At 38.8% G+C, this 15,758-nt stretch overlaps 1 protein-coding gene across 1 annotated transcript in view; it reads left to right on the forward strand.

The window, feature by feature from the left end:
- LOC121671341 (mitochondrial poly(A) polymerase) overlaps window positions 1-13,589 on the forward strand; it is a 16,015-nt gene extending 2,426 nt beyond the window's left edge. The window contains 10 exon segments of the mRNA XM_042042803.1: window positions 1-19; window positions 1,793-1,965; window positions 2,413-2,646; window positions 2,970-3,194; window positions 6,943-7,154; window positions 9,344-9,570; window positions 10,777-10,869; window positions 10,968-11,041; window positions 12,708-13,020; window positions 13,023-13,589. Of these exon segments, the coding sequence (XP_041898737.1) occupies window positions 1-19; window positions 1,793-1,965; window positions 2,413-2,646; window positions 2,970-3,194; window positions 6,943-7,154; window positions 9,344-9,570; window positions 10,777-10,869; window positions 10,968-11,041; window positions 12,708-13,020; window positions 13,023-13,069 (1,617 nt within the window). The 3' untranslated portion in view covers window positions 13,070-13,589.
- Window positions 13,590-15,758: the final 2,169 nt, after the last annotated feature.

Consider the following 15,758-nt stretch of genomic DNA (forward strand, 5'->3'; position numbering starts at 1 on the left):
ACCGAGGAGCCGGGGGAAGGTAGGGACGGGTCGCCGGGCCGCGCTGCATTCACCGCGAGCCTCGGTGCCGCACAGTGGGCTGTGCCGGCGACGTGGGGAGGGAGCGGCCGCCTGTCCCGCTCGGCCCCACCGGAGGCGCCGGGGCAATGCTCGCGTCCTGGGCGTGAGGAGCCCCGCAGGGCCCGGGCAGCTCGGCCGGGCAGTGGGTTCGGCTTGTGCCTTCCCGGGCTGCAGCCCAGGAGGCCAGAGTCCGCTGTCAGTGCCCGGGACTCGGTTTGTTAAACGTAGGTACCAGCTAGAGGTAAATCAAGTGACGGGGCTTGTCCCGAGAGACGCCCTCAAAAAGGCACAGGAAACGTGAGACTGCCGCTGTGTCTTTACTACAAACCGAGAACTAGTGAGGGGTGTCCATTGCTGCTGTGCATCAGTGCCATGCTCAGACTGTGCAGAGGGCAGCAGAGCCAGGAGTTGTCAGATCACATCATGTCTGTAGTGACTAAGCATGTACAGGTAGTAAATCAGGCAAAAATTACAGCCGTTCTGGCCCAAAGCAGATACTTCCTGTTCATATCACCCATCCATGGGACTTGTCTTTTCTGCATCTTGGTTACTTCATCCTTCTCTGTTGCTATGGAAACTGTTATCTTTATCATCTTCATAAAGTGCTTCCTTAGTTTTTCTGATGAAAAATGCTGTATAAAACTGAGCTGTTGAAAGAGATACTGTGCTTATTATTTACAAGTCTCTGTGACACCTCAGTTAACTTGTAAAATAAAGGAGTTTTAAAAAACAACTACTATCAAGTAATACTAACAATTACGTAATGATACTTACAGGTTTTTTTGAGGCCACAATATGCCATGCATTCTTCAAAACCAAAACCACAAAAACATAGAATAAAGACCTCTCTATTGAATCTTCCTGTGGCAGATAGTAGCTGCTGGGAAGTGCTCCCCAGCATCCCAATTCGAATGACAAAAGGGAAGTATTAACAGTTAACAGCTTCAGGCTCTGCTGATGTGATGTGGTCAGTGGATTAGTTTGAAAGGTATGCAGGGCAGTGATCATGATTTCAGATTTGGGAGATGGCCCATTTGCTTGTATGCAGTGAAGAAAAAAAGTTCCATGTTTCTGGATCTTCAGCATGTCTTGATTCCATGTGAATTCTGGAGGCTGTCAGCAGGAATACAGATTGCCAGTAGTGTGATGAGATATGACTGGTCTGTGGGTTTATTGTACTGGAGTAGATGAAAGTGTATTATTAAGTGAAAATTTTGAGTAGGAGTTTACTGTAAAGGAAAGTGCTGAGTTGTAAAAATAGCAAGTGTTGAATTGTTCTGAAGTGCTGGTTTTGTGGTGGTGAAGAGAGATTATCATTTCAGTGAAGCTTGCCAAAGGTCTAGATCTGCCTCACAGCCTAGCTGGCATTTCCAGACTCTTGTGTGTGCTGTTCTTTGATGGTGAACAGCAAATTAAAGAACAAAGATTCCTTGTGTTATGAAGCTTCCTGTGCATCAAGGGAAGTCAGTATTGTTTTCTTCCTACCTTTCCTACTCCTTGTTATTACAAATGTATGCATTTGTGAGAGAAGTACACTTATATTTCTTTCTTTCATTCAATTTTCATTGTCTTTCATTTGTTCTTCATTCTTTTCATTTTTGCTGTCATGATCTTGGAGAGCCAGGACAAACCTTTGTTCAGTTGGGACAAAGATCCAGAGGAAGTGTACTAAAACCAGCTATATATTTTTCTGTTTATGTAGAAAAGCTTTGATGCTTGTTTCTTCTCACAGATGCTGAAGTCAGTACCAGAAAGAAGACATTTGCTGAAGTGCAAACAGAACGGCTGGATCAAGCTGAACGGACTGTTTTAATTAAGTGCCCATCAAAACTTAATGAAAAAAAATTATTGCAGTACTTATCCAGTCATGGAAATGTTAAGAGTCATTTCTTTTTTGAAAATCGTGTAAGTAATTACAAAGTAAGCTAAAATCTAGACTTAGATAAAAAGAAATACTAGAATGAAAATTTGGTTAAGGCTTCATACATAAGTTAAGCAAATTATATACAATTCTATACAATTAGTGTATTGGATCAGTTTTTATCTGTGGTAATGTTCACAAGTTGTTGAGCAGTTGATTTTTATTTGTAAATCAGCTAAGCAACACCTCTGAGGAATAGCCAGCAACCTGTTTTGCACTAAATCTTTGAAATTTTACGTAGCACCGTTCATTTTTCTAACAGATAGCTCCTTTTTTATGTGTTTCTTGAGTATTTAAATTGTGAAGATTAATATATTTCAGAACTTTTACATTTAGTGCTTATTGCTAAGAATAGTACATCTTAAATACTTTTAACCTATATGCATTATATGCATTTATCTAACCCTGTATTTCCATTCTTAATGTCTTAGGGCATCAGTGCTTTAATAGAGTTTTCAGAAGAGAGCAGTATAGCTTCGTTACAGGATGCTGTTGGAATCCCAGATGTTTCAGAGCATCATGTTGTCCCATTTAAATCAAGACTTTTTACTTTCACATTGAAAAACCCAGTGAGTCAACGCATGGAAGAGACACCACTTCACCTCTCTCCTCAGTGTCACATTCCAGTGAAAGACCTTATTCAAAAGCTTTGTCTTGCAGACAGTGTAAGTAGAGGTTTGTAGATGTATCTTAATTAAAAATGAGCCATGTTCATTTCAGATTTGCAAGGGGTCATGTGAAACTTATAAAGGAATTTATTTTTATTTTTAAAAGTAATGTATTAGAATTTTGTGGGAATGGTTCTCCTATATTGAAATATATAAATGAAATTATTAATTTTAATCGTGAAAATAATTTCTCTGTATGAAAGAAACTTTTTGAAATTTATAAAATAACCTAATTGCATTGATATTAAATAGATGAAAATATATGTTAATAGATAGAACATGGGTCATTGTATTTTTACAGTGCTTATTTTCTGAACTAGATAAGCAGTCAGATGTATGTTCTACTGAATGAGTATCAGCTTACAGAAGAAAACATCAAGCTCCGATTTCTGGCCTGTTCTTTGGTTCGGGATTTTGCACGTGCATATTTCCCAGACAGCACAGTAAAGCCATTTGGCTCTTCAGTCAACACATTTGGCAAACTGGGATCTGATGTGGACATGTTTTTGGACTTCCATGATACAGGAAAGCATGCTACAAAAATGGTAAGATTGTGCTGTGCATCTTCAGTTTGTTGGATTTCTTCAACAGAGCAGTTCATTTGCTGTTTCACACACAGGAATCAGTTTGATTTTATTTAGATTTTACATGGGTTCATACTATAGAGTGTGAACAAGTTTATTTGAATGTTTGGATTTGAAGACTTTCAAAAGCTGAATGTGACACGGAAGAGATCTTTTTTGCAATAGCAAGAAAATGATTTGGTGTTTAAGTAAATTTTGTACTATTAGGGTGAATTTCACTATGAAGAAAACCCTCATCCTCCAAAATTGTTTCAGCAGAGTCAGACCTTCCAATTCTACTGTTGTGTTTTCTTCTCTATAGCTTCTGTGCTTCAGCCATGCTCTGTTGAAGCTTGACTTTGTTTTTTAGGCTCCTCCATGTCCTAAAGCAAAGTAAGTTTGTGCCTGTGTGCACATCTGCGCTTTGGGAGGGTTGTCAGGTTTTTTTCCTTACCTTGAAGAGATGACTTTATGCTCCGGGAAAGTTACTGGATTATGTACTGGGGTGTATCTGTATGTATACACGCACATTGAGTGTGTGGAGGTGTGAAAGCTCAGGATGTGGGATAGTAATGGTGAATACTTACAGGTGCCACACAGTCCAGAGAAAATTTCTGTGTTAACAGCACCTGATTTTCATTGTGAGGGGAACTAGTTGGCTTACTTCTTGAAAGGAGCTTGAGTGTGAGCTTTTATATGTGAACTGTAGATGTTTTGGGGACCAGGGCCCAGGAGCAAACAGGAGCTGAGCCAAATCAATAATGCAGATGCTTTCAGTTGTCAGACTTTACATAAGGTACTTCATAGTTATTCAAATGCCTCATTGATAATACAACAGTAAGCATCAAGACAAGCAGAGATTACTAAGCATGCATAGAGTCTTGAATTTGTTGACCAAAGCACAGAATTTACACCAGTACCTTGAGAAGCCCAGGGTTACAAGACCTCCAGTAAGCAATACGCAGTCAGCAGTGTTGCCTTTTTCAGTGCACATACTAAATTTCATCTGAATCTATCTTTACCCATAGTGTGATTTGGAAACTTGCGCTATGTATCTGAGTTCACATGTTTAGTTTAGTCACTTAGTATTTGAGCACCTTCAAATTGTAATGGTTATTTAGAGTATGTTCTGTCTTGGGCCTTGTGCATGTAGGCATAGAGAATAGGAAAAGACTAGACCAGGCATTTTTGGAAGGATCTTAGGTCTTGCTGCTGGTTTTTGACTGTGAATGGTGTAAGTATTGGAGATTGGAGAATGAAGTAGGAGAGAGAGATAATGAGAATCAGGATAAGAAAAAGGGTGAATTGGGTCAGAAATGCCCAATGGAGAAGTTGGGATTCTTCACAGATTCTGAATGAATAATCAAGTAAGTGATTCTCATGTTGTGAAAACTTCTCTTATTATTTGTGTGGTGACAGGCAGTTTGGGAAAAACGAGCTCTGTTTTCCTTAAAAGACAATGGGCAAGCTTTTGAAGATGGAAAATTCTCTCAGCTTTTCTATACGATTTGTATATTGCCATGTAAGTTATTTTAAAGAAATAATCCTTCAAATACATAGTTTTTAGTATTACTGCAGTGATAAAACACAATGAAAGCAAATATGTCAGCTGAAGAGAAGGATCATCATGTGTATGAAGTGTTAAAATCTAGGAGCACTTTACATTTAAACAGTAAAGTTGCCTCTTAAATTTTGAAGGAATACCTTTCAAGTATAAAATGTCTATTTTCAAGTCATGTTTGTTAACTAGTTGTTTTCTTTAATATGTATCCTTTGTGGAGATAGAAGTTCTGTTGTGAAATGTAGAGTATTTGATGATGAATGAGTTTGCTAGCAGCTGTGATTACCTGTGGATGGTTGAGAGACTTATTACTATGGGGGAGAAAAAGGGGAGGTAGCCTTAGTTACAAGGTGATTTAGCAGCAGCGGAGAAGGTATCTTCTGATTTCTTCACTTGTGTAGCCTTTCAGAAGGTGCCAACAGTGGAGGAGGATCAGGCATTTCAGCACCTATTTACATGAAATTACTATTCTTGAGCCTTATGGCAAACTGATTACTAATTGTAAATTTTAAAAAGAGGCAAAAGTGGGAACATTCTTTACCAAGAATGGTTTATCAGTACAGTGCTAGACCACAGATAGGGCATTTTTAACCCATGGCAGTTTGGGAGATTAGTGAGTGACTCAAAACAGGGCTCTGTGATATTTTTAGAGTAGTAGTTTTTGTTAAAACCAAGAAGTTATGCTTCTTGGTTACTGTATCAGTTTACCCAAAAGTAATAGTTTACCTGTACTTGCTGTTTTGGGCGACGTGGCAAGAACAGGAGAAGAACCACAGGGTTTGGGCAAGTGTATCAGTACTACATACCCCCTAGCTAGGACCAAAGCTATATATGAAGGTTCTATTAATTACTAAGAATATCTACTTTATCACTATAAAAAAGTCTTCATTCACTTTTTGAAAGATAGTTAGGTACTGTCTGGAAAGGCTCATTGTGGTTTTTGTCACAAATATAAATATCAACACCAGCCCACCACAGGTCAGCTGAGCCCCCATCTTTATCTTTCCTGTTAACTACCTCGATGTTGATAGTCACAGGCTCCTTTCACTTAGAGCCAGCCCTATTGCAGCATGCAGCTACACAGCCAGATGGGATTAGGGACCACTGTCCTGGCATGTTCCACCACGTGGTGCTGACTGGAGATCCATTGGCAGGAGGGCAGCAGGAACAGTCACCTCGGTGATTGCCAGGGAGACTCAGAAGTTCAGCACCTGAAGTGACTTTATGGGAAATGTTGCAAGGTCCGTAAGTTTGGAATTGTTTCACCTGTCCGTGAGATCACTAATTTGTGGACAACAAAAGTAACGTACTCTGTGTCTCAGTTACTAGTTAGATCACTGTGATTTTGCTTATGTAGTATGCATTCACACATGACATGTTCCAAGGTGGAGGATAAATCAGTGTCAAGTATTGGATTAGCAAGCAAAATTAGCTGATGTCTTAAAAACACAGACTATAAAGAAAACAGAGATTTCACAGGTATGTTACTGAGGTAAAAACTACAAATATAACAAATCAAAATATGAAGACCTACAGAGAAGTTGATTTGTGATGTTAGAATATATCTTCACCATGTTTTTGTCTTTCAGGGAAACGATATATGACATGAATTGATTATTTTAAAGTCTTACAGAAAATCTTAATTTTGAAGGATTAAGTAATTTGCATGCTAATTTTTTTTTACTTTTTTAAATGAAAAAGACATTTTTCTTTACACTGCTGCTTGATTTACTAATAATGCATTGTTTTTTGAGGATTTGAAATGGAATTACTAATAGTTTGAAATTAGTGGTAGTTTGGTTGTACTGTCCCTCTGTAATTGTATGCTCCTCTTTTGCAGTCAGAGCATTTATGCTCTCCTGGTAATTCCAGAATTACTTTTTTAGCCAGTAGTGATATGTAGTACTATTGTACTTCTGTTTGAACATGTAGCTTTATAGTAAGTTGATCACTGTTAACCTGGAAAAAATTGAGTCACCAAAAAAGAATCTGAAAGAGAGAGCAATATGTTTTTACGAATTTTAAGTTCGGTGGACTGCTTTGAATAATTCTTGTCTTTCGGTTCTAGTTGTACAAACTCCTTTGTAAGTTGCTGTGGTATTTCAGAAGTATTTTTAGATGTCTCTTTTGCTTGAGAGCTAACAGCTTGCTTTTGAAATTCTGTGTTAGAAAAAAGGTCCCTTTGAAATGGAGTATCAGATGAAAAGATTACCATCAGAAAGATTAGCAACTCAGAGGATTCTTTCTGTCATTGGTGACTGCCTTGATAATTTTGGTCCTGGGTGTGTGAATGTACAGAAGATACTCAATGCCCGCTGCCCTCTGGTGAAATTTTCCCATCAGCCGACAGGATTCCAGTGTGATCTGTCAGTGAGCAACAGGTGAGACCTGGCTTTAAAAAGTTTGCAGAGAATTCTGATCTACTTAAAATGTTCTGAAAACCGGTAATACCAAGTGTTTAGTCTTTTCCTTTCCATGTTCTTAACAAATGTGAATGTTGGCTCTGAAAGTAAAAAGGCTATTTTTTTTGACTTCTAGGGCTTAGAGTTTGATGTCCTTACATTATCTTTCTTCAGCATCAGAAATAGTTGCTAGCTGAAGCTGAAGACTCAAAAACCAGTCTATGGAATAAGGTTGGATTATATAACTGGAAAGAGGGCAGGCAGTGTTCATTAGTCATTACTTCCCTTTGGCATATGCACAGCCTTTCTTGATTGCTTTTCAGATTAAGCAGTTCCAGAATGTTAATTTTTAGTGCTTTGGCCTCTAGTTATTTTGGTGTCCTTTCCTTCTTCTTAAGGGCCGGCATACACCTGTTTGCTGGGAAGATCCCTTGGATGCCTAGTGAATTCCCGGCGTCGGGAAGGGGCGGGAGCCTGCGGTGCTCCCGCCGTGCGGGGCCGCTCGCAGCAGTGGCCGCTAGGGGGCGCCGGCTGCCCAGAAATGCCCCTCAGGGCTCCTCGGTGACCGCCGAGCACGGAAGCGGCTGTGCTGTCCCTTGTGCTGGTGCTATCGCGTGTTTTAGTTAGAAATACCCCCCTCACTCCGGTAAACAACCCTGGCATAAGTGTATGCAGCCGAAAATGAGTTACTCACCCTTTTCATTGTTGTTTGGGAATATAAACATATGTGTGATTATTCTTCAGGATACCAGTGACAGGAGCCAAGGGAATGGGCTGAAGTTGTGTCAGGGGAGGTTTAGGTTGGATATTAGGAAAAGGTTCATCACCCACAGGGTGGTCGAGCCCTGTAACCAGCTCTCCAGGGAAGCAATCACAGCACCAGCCTGACAGAGTTCAAGAAGCTTTTGGATGATGCTCTCAGGCACAGGGTGTGACTCTTGGGGCTGCCCTGGCAGGAATTGGACTTTCATGATCCTTGTGAGCCCCTTCCAATTCAGAATATTTTGTGGTTCTGTGATACCAGTTTCAGTGCAGTTTTGTGATTTGTCTACATTAGATACGATCAGATGAGATATACTAAGTTTTCTGAATTACCCAAAGTTCTGTTTCAGAATGTGCAGGAGTTGTTAAGGCGGTATTGAACAAGTTTCTTGCAATGAAATTACTTCTCTGTATGCAGCCACAGTGAAAGTCAGCATGTAGTTCTGTACAAGGTTCCTTGTAATTCACTGCTGATGGTTTGGCTGGTAAGGACTGCATTTCTTGTCTTGTTATCATTTTTACTAGAAACAAACCTCTCTGGACACCATAAAGCACCTCACAGCTGAAATTTTAGAAGCCCAGATGTTACAAAATTTTGACCTAGTAAATGTCTCCAAAAGGCTATGCTGAATTTTTAGAACAATTTTTAGCACTTCAGGCTAAAATTGAACCAAAGTTTTACTCTCATACCGTATTTTCATTTTTTTTCTGCTTTTTCTTGCCCTCCCATTTGTACAATATATGAATGGTTGTATAACAGTGTGATGAAGGAGATCAAAAACTGATCCATCTGAAAACCTTTATCCTTCGAGATTAGTTGTTTTTTTGGCTTGACTAAGCAGTAATCATTTGAAAATTACCAAACTGACTTGTTTTGCAGATTTCATTGTGTCTCTGCACTTAGGTTATTTTTCAGTGCAGCATTTTATTACTTTTTATATAAAAGCTGTAAAAGAAGTTCTAGCTATATTTTATTTTATACTAGGATAGAGATATTATCTAATGTACCTCAAAGGCAATTGTGGCTAAATTATGTTTTTTCGCCTCGGTTCTGCATAGTTTGACTCCACAGTACTTGATGGTGTTTTTTTATTTTGAGGTTTTTTTCCTCCCACTGTGATGTGGAACAAGGAAGCAGGAAATAGTGCAAATGCAGTATTATTATTTACCCAAAACTGTATCTTTCTTGCTATGGAAAACTACCAGGTATTTAATCCTGGACAACTCCAAGCATTCCAACACAAGCCATTCTACTATTCTATGATTCTCTTCTATTTTTTAAAATGTGTCAAAGTTTTTTTTTTTTTTTTAATGGAGGTCCTCTTCTCTTATAATAAGCAATGAACACTGCATCTGATACTTCATAATTCTCTCATCATTTACATGTCTTCTCATTTCTTCTTCAGCATTGCAATAAGAAGTTCAGAACTCTTGTATATCTATGGCTGTCTTGATTCCCGTGTACGAGCATTAGTGTTCACTGTACGATGTTGGGCCCGTGTTCATGGACTTACAAACAGTGCTCCTGGTACCTGGATTACAAACTTCTCCCTGACCATGATGGTCATGTTTTTTCTGCAAAAGAGATCTCCACCTATCATTCCAACACTAGACCAACTTAAAGAACTGGCAGGTAAGCACAGCCGTTTCTGTGTTTATTGCAGTTTATTGTTTATTGCATATTTGTTTTCTCTAAAGTGGTAAATAAATGCAAGCAATTTCTTTATGCTCTCAAATACTAATGATTATTATGTGTGCGTTAAGTTCGAGGGAATACACAAGTTTTAGATGTATTTTTTAGTGAAAATAATGCATCTTTAAAGGCAAAATAAATCCCTTTTCAATACAATACTAATTCAATTTAAAGGGGTTAGACTTATTCTGTGCCTTAGATAATTAAAAGTAATTGACTTGTTCAATGGTCCTGTGCTGAATTTTTTTGTTTGTTTGTTTTTTAGAAGACCTGCAGGGTCTTGAACGTTTCTGGAGTTAAGGATTTTGTGCAGACTGATAGGATGTGTATTGTTTTATAGATACCAAATGCTTAAAAGAAAGGCTGTATTTTCTTCTCCCAGTTTATAATATCCTTGAGACTGTTCAGGCCATTTGCAAATAATTCTTATATCTTCACAAACAAGCTGTTCTGGCAGTTTCATACACAGCATTCTGGGTGTGTTATCTTCAGTGAATTGTATGAAAGCATAGAGAATGACATCTCAAGTTCTTGATTCTTCACTGATGTCTTCTGCTTATTGACATGCTTCCTTGGAAGCTTTGAGTGCTTTCAGTGGAGAAAAAGGCCTGTGTTCAGTTGCTTTAAAATAATTTTAAACATTTCCATCAGAATCCTGTAGAAATTTTTATACAAAAAACACGTTCTGATATTTTACAAGAGTATTCCTAATCCTCTGAAGTTTTTGAGAAAAAGACAGTGAACACTCTGAGTCTCATTTTTTGGAAACCTTCATGTAGAAGAGTTGTGCTGTTTAGTGTATAATACAGCCCTCTATACAGAGGTACCCTGTTTGTTACTTATTAGAAGTATTTTCAGAGATACGAAGATCTTACTCGTATTCCTGTAGGATTACGACCATTTATCCTATTCCTGTAGGATTTTGAAAATGTGCCATTTGGTCATGATGCTTTTCCTTTGTCCATCTATAGACTTTTTTCTTTTAAATCTTTTACCACTTAAATTGAATCTTAACCTGAAAGTTCACTTGTATTTGATTTATGTAATATGGGTAGCATTGATTTCAGTTTGTTATCTGAATTTTATTAAGTACAATGACATTTTACTGTTTATTACTTCAAAATATGCCCACAATTTTTCTTTCAGATGAAAAAGACAAGCATATAATTGGAGGATATGATTGCTCATTTGTTAGTGATTTAAGGAAGATTAAACCTACAAAAAATACAGAGACACTTGGTAGGTAGATCTTTCATGAGTTTTCTTTTTTTTATGAGGGTACTGAAAATAAACTTTTCCTTAATGTTACTGATGGCTTTTGTTTTTCTTTCCCTTAGATGTATTGTTGGGTGAGTTTTTTGAATATTTTGGAAACTTTGATTTCAGGAAGAATTCCATAAATCTTCGAAAGGTAAATGGATTTTAATTGCTCATCATTATCAATTGAATCTCTCTGTCTGCCATTTGACAAACTACATATGCTAAGCACCAATTTCTGTCACACTGAGTCCTTTCTGTGAAGGAGTGTTTACCTCTCGGAGCCCAATAACTTACAATACCATTAAGAACATTTACAGTGTCATTACTTGGATATGGTGGAAACCAGAAAGTGATGCAAAGCCAGTGTAAATTTACTGGAAAGCCCTGTAATAAAAGTGGCAGTTTTAAAAAATCAAAGCTATTTTGCTTCTGTGTGATGAAAGCTATTACAATGTTATGATGTCTGTCATAGCAAAAGTCTGCGACAAACCCTGTGTGCTGACAGGCTTTGCATTTAAAGTTGGGAGTCCAGACCCAACCGGAGCCTACAATAAAACTTACAGCTGAGTTCTGGGTATGCTTTTGGCACTGCGGTTTTCTACTGCAGGTTGTATCAGCCTACAGTAACTGTACTGCAGCTCAGTAAGTATGCCATAGCAAGATAGTGCTGTGCTATCACTTTGCTTTGCTTTATATGTTTAAGTCATCCTGTTGATCTGTGTGTGCATGCCAGTACAATAGAAATACATGAAAATGTAACTACCATAACTCACACCTGTTCCTGCTGGACTGCTTCCAGAATAGGGGTTTCAGTGCCCTGTTGCTGTGTGGGCACTCTGTTGTGTTCTGTTTGCTCTTTGGGCATTATGGATCGCTGGCATAAGAGCTCTTTTTGTAGGTTGATCCTAGAAACTGATTTATTTAGGTGGAGAACTTCTGTTTGCTATTAAACCTCAAAAAGGCAAGCAAAAACACATTTGGAGCCTGAGCTAGTCAGGGGAGGTATCTGTGCTGCTGCTGTTTTTCTGACAGTCCTCTTGGCCCTGGGGCAGGAGTATGTAACGTGTACATAGACGCTTCCTGGACCAGCAATCGCTGGTGGATTCCTGCTAGAGCTTGTGATGGAAAGGCCTGAAGAGGTTCTGCTATACAGAACAGGTCAGCTAAGAAACACTGATCAGCACTGAGATGGAAGTGCATTTAAATAGCAAACTACACAGTTGTCAGCTATTTGTGTTGTACTATACCAGGTGCCTAACAGTGGACTATGACCTGAATAGCTCTGTGCTTAAAAGACAGACCAAACTGGGAGGAATTTCAGCCAAGGCAGCAATCTTTTTCAGTTTCACCAGCACTGTGAGCTCTCTGAGCACTGTGGGAGGAATAGTTTGAACAGTTTAAGGGCTTGCAATATTTTATCAAACTGGACTGTGCAGGTTGATATGACACACTGATGCGGCATACACAAGTGGAGATTAGGAGTAGGAGGTTGCAGTGAGTGAGGTCTGAGGTTTGTTGGAAAGCAAATGGGAGAATGGCCAAAAAGGTTAAACTGTAGTTGTGTGTTGTTTACCTTGAAGGAAATCTAAGTTAAATGTGGCAAAGAAAACCACCACTGAGAGGATTCAGAGAACACGAATCATACAGTCAGGTTGACAGGAAAATTAACTTGATTAATAATGACTGGGTGTTTTGCAAAATGTTCTCTAGTAGGTCAAAGCACTTTTAATGCTAATGTAATAACTCAAGTGATTTGTTATTTGCTCTGCCTATAATGCACATATGCAACTTCGGCTTTTTCTTTATACTCTCTGCAGGGAAAGGAAGTAAATAAGCCTGAGTCCTCTCCGCTTTATATCTGGAATCCCTTTGAACAAGACCTTAATATCAGCAAGAATGTTAATCAGCCACAGCTGGAGAAATTTATAGCTATGGCCAGAGAAAGTGCCTGGATTTTACAGAAGGAAGATAAAACTCAGCAAATGATCAATAAAGAACCTTGGGGACTGGCAGCACTACTGATACCATTTGGAAAAAGTAATTCCAGCAGGATGAAGAATAGGATGAAAGGAATAGGAAGTGAAACAATCAAAAGCCTCTTGGACTCTTTAAAGTTAAATAATGCAAACAGTCAACAAAAAGCAGTGGGAAAATGACTTTAAGCACAGAAATGCAGTAGCTAATATTCTGTTTTAGGAATTGAATGTAACACACAGTCCAAAGAACATTACTTTTAATGTTTCTATTATGGGGAATGGAGAATCAAGCAATCTCTGTTTTTCATAGTGATGATTTTTGTACAGGTCTGCTTTCTTTCTGTACATTTTTCTCCTCCTTACTCCTCACTTTTCCATCTGTTTTATGAATGAAGAGTATTCAAATAAGTTTTACAGATGCATTTTGGAAGTAGCCTTCAGTTGGGCACTCTTCTGTAAAAAAGGCTGACAGGAGCAGTATGAGAAAAAGCCTTTGGGAATTCTCTTGGCTAGCATACAAATGATATGCTAATGAAAAGCTGAAGAAACAACCACCTTTCCATGAAACCACAGTCTGAAAGAAGATAAATGTGTTGGAACCATTGTTTCCAATCCGGCCATGTTTTGGCAGCCAGTAAAACCGACGTGCATGTATCTATTTTTTGCAATTGTTTTCCATTCGTGTAGATAGTGCCAAGACAAAATAAAGAGAATGGAATTAGATAGTAAGGTGTGCAGTTTCTTAAAGCATTGCACCACCACAGCTCTCCAAGGATAGTGCCACTGTTTTGTGTTGGAAAAGTGGGTTTGCTCTTGTGTCTACCACCTGATTTCAAATGTCTTTAGTCAACTCTCCTTTGTTTTCTCTACCCAGGACTGATCCCCACCCACACTTGTTTCTTATTTTGCCTTCAGCTTCACTTTAAACCTGTATTTCAGGTTCAGGCAGGGGTTCTTTTATGCCCTTCTTGCTTCATCACTCTCCCCAAAGCTGCTGCCTACTAGGTGACATCAAAGCATTCCTGCAGAGGGATCTGTCCAATGCAGAGATCCAGAGAATCACGTATCATGCTGGAGTCCTGTTCCCAGTCTTGCCTTGGTTTTCAGATATTCAGCAGAACAGTGACTGTCCCCTTCCAGATCAGTTGGGCCAGCAGAGTCAATGCTTTTCAGTGACTTAAAACACTGAGTGCTCTTTCCATCTGCCACAAAAAAAGTCTTTTCAGAGGAAGGGGGAGAGGGGAGGGAAGGAAGGAAATTGGAAATGGCAGGCAAATATCGAACTCTACATTTGTGAGTATTTCACTTGTCCAGTTTGAGAGCCACTCATGCATCAAGACTAAATGGTGGCACTGTTAGCAGTTCCACAGAGTGTTTTCTTTATTCACAGAAATTCTGTAAATGAAATTACTCTCTTCAGAGATAATCATATAAATGCAACATCAATCTTTGTGATTACTTTACTGTTTTATTTTCAGTACTTTTAGATTCTGTAATGTTGCAGTGGTATACGATCTTGTGTAGACATTTTTCTAATGGGTTGATCTGAACAATTTGTAAGTGTGTTTTCTCTTTTCTCTGATATATTATTTATTGGAAATACTGTGGGCAATAATGCATACTTCCAAGTACTTGTAAAGACTGGGCAAGGAAAAGTATTTTCTCGTAGTTGGCAAACTAAAGGATTAGACCTTCAGGTCAATTCCATAATAGTTTATTCAGAGTTTTAAATAATACTTACATGTGTCTGTTTCTGATTTATAAATGTTTTCTTAAATGACTCACATGGTCATTATCTTGGTTGCTGAAATTAATTCTCATATTAACTTCTTCAAGATTGAGCCTTGAATTTGAAACTTAATTTTCTACCTTAATCCTGATATTAGAACTTCTTTTTGGAGGCTGGTATGAAGTTTATTGTAACTTGCTATTGGTGCAAACGCAAACACTTTGATGGCAAGCTTGACACAGATGCTATAAGGAGCCTGCTGCTACCAAAATCTTTACAGGACCTAGAGGTACATTTTCAGCTGTTTACCCAGGAATAGACTACATGGCTTTTTGAAGATTAGGGCAGTACTCAAGTACTTTTGAATTTTTTTTTTTTTTTAGATTAACCGAATGGGTAGTAGTGTAATAATAAGAGTATGGGTCACCAAGGACAGAAGCGTGCAGCAGAACTGTGGCAGCGTGTACCTACTTGCATTATATTCAGAGTGATTCACTGACATAGAAAAGATTTTATATGAATTTTGACGCATAGATACAGGACACTTGTAGACAAGTAACAATGAATTTTGTATTTTGGTTATATGGTTGAGCCATGCTGAAGCACAAGCTTCATTTGTAAATGTTATAGATGTTCAAGCTGCTTAGTATTCCTTAAAAGGCAGGGCAGAACATGGTCACTGTACATGCAGCACCTTTCAGCATCACTTTTCTGTTTAGACTGCCTGTCCCTTTTGGGAATAGTTCTGAACCCTTGTCATGGCTGCAGGCCAGTTTCTGAAAAGAGGAGAAGGAAGCCAAAAGCAGTGTTGTAGCAGTGGAATGCACAGGTTATTTTTTCAGATATCTACAAGTTGAGGGAGCTGGTGACCAGGGAGCTGAGCCCAGAGGCTTCAAGGATCAGCTCTCATTGGTGTAAATAAGCCCAGCAGGCAGCTTTCCTAGAGGAGGCTGTAGCTGGAGGTGGAGGGCTGACCATGAGCTTCCCTAAAGTATGAGCTATGTCTAGAGAAGAGCTGAGTGAAGCTGAAGCCACCTGTGGGAAGAGAACCAAGACTTGAGGGGGTGTATTTATCAAATCAAGACAGATGGTGTGATTATAATTTCCTGAGGGCAGCAGTCTTATATTGAAGATATTTAGAAACCATCATTATGGTTCTGTCA

This window comes from Corvus kubaryi, unplaced genomic scaffold (genome assembly GCF_017639235.1).
Source record: "Corvus kubaryi isolate FWS band 111438036 unplaced genomic scaffold, C.kubaryi_AGA036_p1.0 37398, whole genome shotgun sequence".
NCBI classification, from domain to species: domain Eukaryota; kingdom Metazoa; phylum Chordata; class Aves; order Passeriformes; family Corvidae; genus Corvus; species Corvus kubaryi.